The sequence below is a fragment of the Sphaeroforma arctica genome (assembly GCF_001186125.1).
Source record: "Sphaeroforma arctica JP610 unplaced genomic scaffold supercont1.179, whole genome shotgun sequence".
NCBI classification, from domain to species: domain Eukaryota; class Ichthyosporea; order Ichthyophonida; genus Sphaeroforma; species Sphaeroforma arctica.
In genome coordinates this window covers 76,838-79,337 of record NW_014040379.1, presented here as the reverse complement: position 1 = coordinate 79,337, position 2,500 = coordinate 76,838, and the positions used below count along the sequence as shown (strand labels likewise).

The following is a 2,500-nucleotide window of genomic DNA, read 5'->3' as shown; positions in this document are numbered from 1 at the left end:
CAGGCAAGTTCGCATATAGACTGCAGTAGCGCTAATTCAGCCAAGCAGCTGCAGCTGGACTTCCGAACCATGCCAAACCCGTTCGTTCACCCCAAAAGCAAAGTTTATTTGCACCACGACCCCATGTGACTTGACGAGAGATGGGGAGTGGCGCTATTCACTGCACCAAATACCCATAACAACCACCACAGTATATGCACAAACAAGTTTGTATGCCTGAATCCGTGCAACAAGTGTATATACCTGAATCCGTGCGAGGAGTCGCATTCAAGAAGCCATTGCTGGACTTCGGGAACATTCCAAAGCCACCTGATTTGCCCGACAGAGAGGTCTCTGTAGCTCCACGGTCCCAAGTGACTTGTCGGGGGGTGGGGTCTGGGGCTACTGACGGGAAGTCTGGTAGAGGCTGGTAACCATGGAGACGCTTACCCAACACCTGCGAGAGTGTGCCCAGTTGGAACTCGTCTCTGGTCGCTACGAAGTGGAGTGCGTATTGTGCGAGAGATTGAGATGTTGTGCAGAAGGCTCCACAAACAGACCGAAACGGAAGGCATTGTATCGTTAGACAGTGAGTGCACCCGATAGAACGGAATGGGCCGTGAGATAGTTAGTTGCACAGTGAAAGTAGTGTCCAGAGCAGTTGATGAAGAGATTTGAAGAAAAAAACGACTAGTTAGCACCAGGCATTGGGCGTTTGTGCAAGAGATAGAAAAGCAAAACGTGTTTTAAAGTATGAGAAGACATTCAATTGGCACCGTTAGGCGTATTCAACGATACACCTCTCTCTTGTCCCACACAACGACAACCATTGCGCTTGTGCGGGATGTGACTACACTTTTCAAACATACTACAGAACTGCTATACAACCTTGAACGCCGACAAATAAGCAGTTGATATTAGAGGTGGCCTTACTATCAAATATTGCCTTACTATCAGAGGTGGCGTGCACATGTATCTCCGCGGCGCAGTGTAGACGTAAAACCATTGTGTTGCATTAAGGAGTTTGTGCTGACACTGACAGGTGAGACTCGCCTATTCGGGACATACGTTTTCCTGGTGGCGCAGGTGCAGGCTTTTTGCACAGCAGGACATCCGCGAGACGGCCGGGCTCTATCCCTTTGGTTTTCATTCCCAATATACCTCTGCGGAAGAATAGGATAGGGACAACAGATATGATGAAGTTAGGAGAAACATAAGACGTCGAATACACCGTCAGATATGATGAAATTAGAAGAAACATAACAGATCGCATTAAGGTAAGGCTCTGGTTCATTCAACGAACTTTAAAACGTAACACACAGCTGCCACTACATCAATGCAATCGAACACAGTACATGAGTACAGAGACTATATCAATCCCAATGAGTACAGAGACTATATCAATCCCAATGAGTACAGAGACTATATCAATCGTACCTTTGGGGTACGGGTAGAGACAAGCTAACGAACCATACAAAGGCAGTTCTAAAACCTTAAACCCCAAACAAAGGGCGGTTCTAAAGAACTAAACACTAAGCAAAGGCGGTTCTAAAACCCCTAAACCGCGGTTTTAAAGCCTTAAACACTATTCGAAAGCCCTAAACATTACGCGAAGGCGGTTCTAGAACTCTAAACTTTAAGCAAAGCCGGTCAGTCGCGGGGGTTGGTCAAGCGATATGTAGTATCGCACGTTGCAGAGGGTATGCATGCTAAATAGTTAACAGTGGCAAGGGCTGCAAATGGCGGCCAAACGAACACCAAACTCTGTCATGATACTTCGACTTCCATGCTTACACCCGTTTAAAGCCGATTTGCGATCTATTTGTGAACCGTAATATACGAAAAAAACTCTCAAACGCCACACAGCGACCACCACGCACTATTTCCTAATATAGTCGGTCGGTATACGCAAGTCACAACATCCATTCCAATGCAGAACAGTCAGCCCCTCAAAGCAGCCATGGACTACACAGAACAACGACAGAGTTCTCGAGATATTAAGTGGACAATTGAGACGTTCTGATATTGCAGCAATTCAACTATGGCCCACCTCAGAAATCGGCCCTTATCTCGCAAGTCGTAGTCGGCATCATAGTTGGTTAAGAGAAGCACGTAATTGAGATACCGTTCCGACCTCTTCGCCCTCACTAGATACAACTTACTGGCCAAGTTAAGTACCTGCCGAGTTTGAAGGATGCATTCACAATGTTATTCAAGAGGCATACATAAATTCTTTCATCGCGTGCACTTATGGGTACAAAATTACCTACGTCCATGTACAAGGGGGCTCCTCATAAAACTAAATAGACGTATGTAGAAATACAATTCTTACCAGATATAAACATGTGTATTCTTTTGACCTACATATTTAAAGACAACAAATACATATACATACATACATACATACGTTCATACGTACATAAGTTCATACGTACATACATACATACATACATGCATACTTACACAGGCACAAACACATACATACTTGCACAGACACAGACACAGACACACCCATATATAT

The 2,500-nt window shown here is 45.0% G+C and overlaps 1 protein-coding gene across 1 annotated transcript in view; it reads right to left on the bottom strand.

The window, feature by feature from the left end:
• Positions 1-2,500, bottom strand: part of SARC_03504 (hypothetical protein) — a gene marked incomplete at its 5' end in the record, with an annotated part of 13,549 nt that overhangs the window by 4,205 nt on the left and 6,844 nt on the right. The window contains 3 exons of the mRNA XM_014302705.1: positions 244-474; positions 1,048-1,142; positions 2,030-2,157. Coding sequence (XP_014158180.1) covers positions 244-474; positions 1,048-1,142; positions 2,030-2,157 — 454 coding nt within the window. The remainder of the gene's footprint in view (positions 1-243; positions 475-1,047; positions 1,143-2,029; positions 2,158-2,500) is intronic.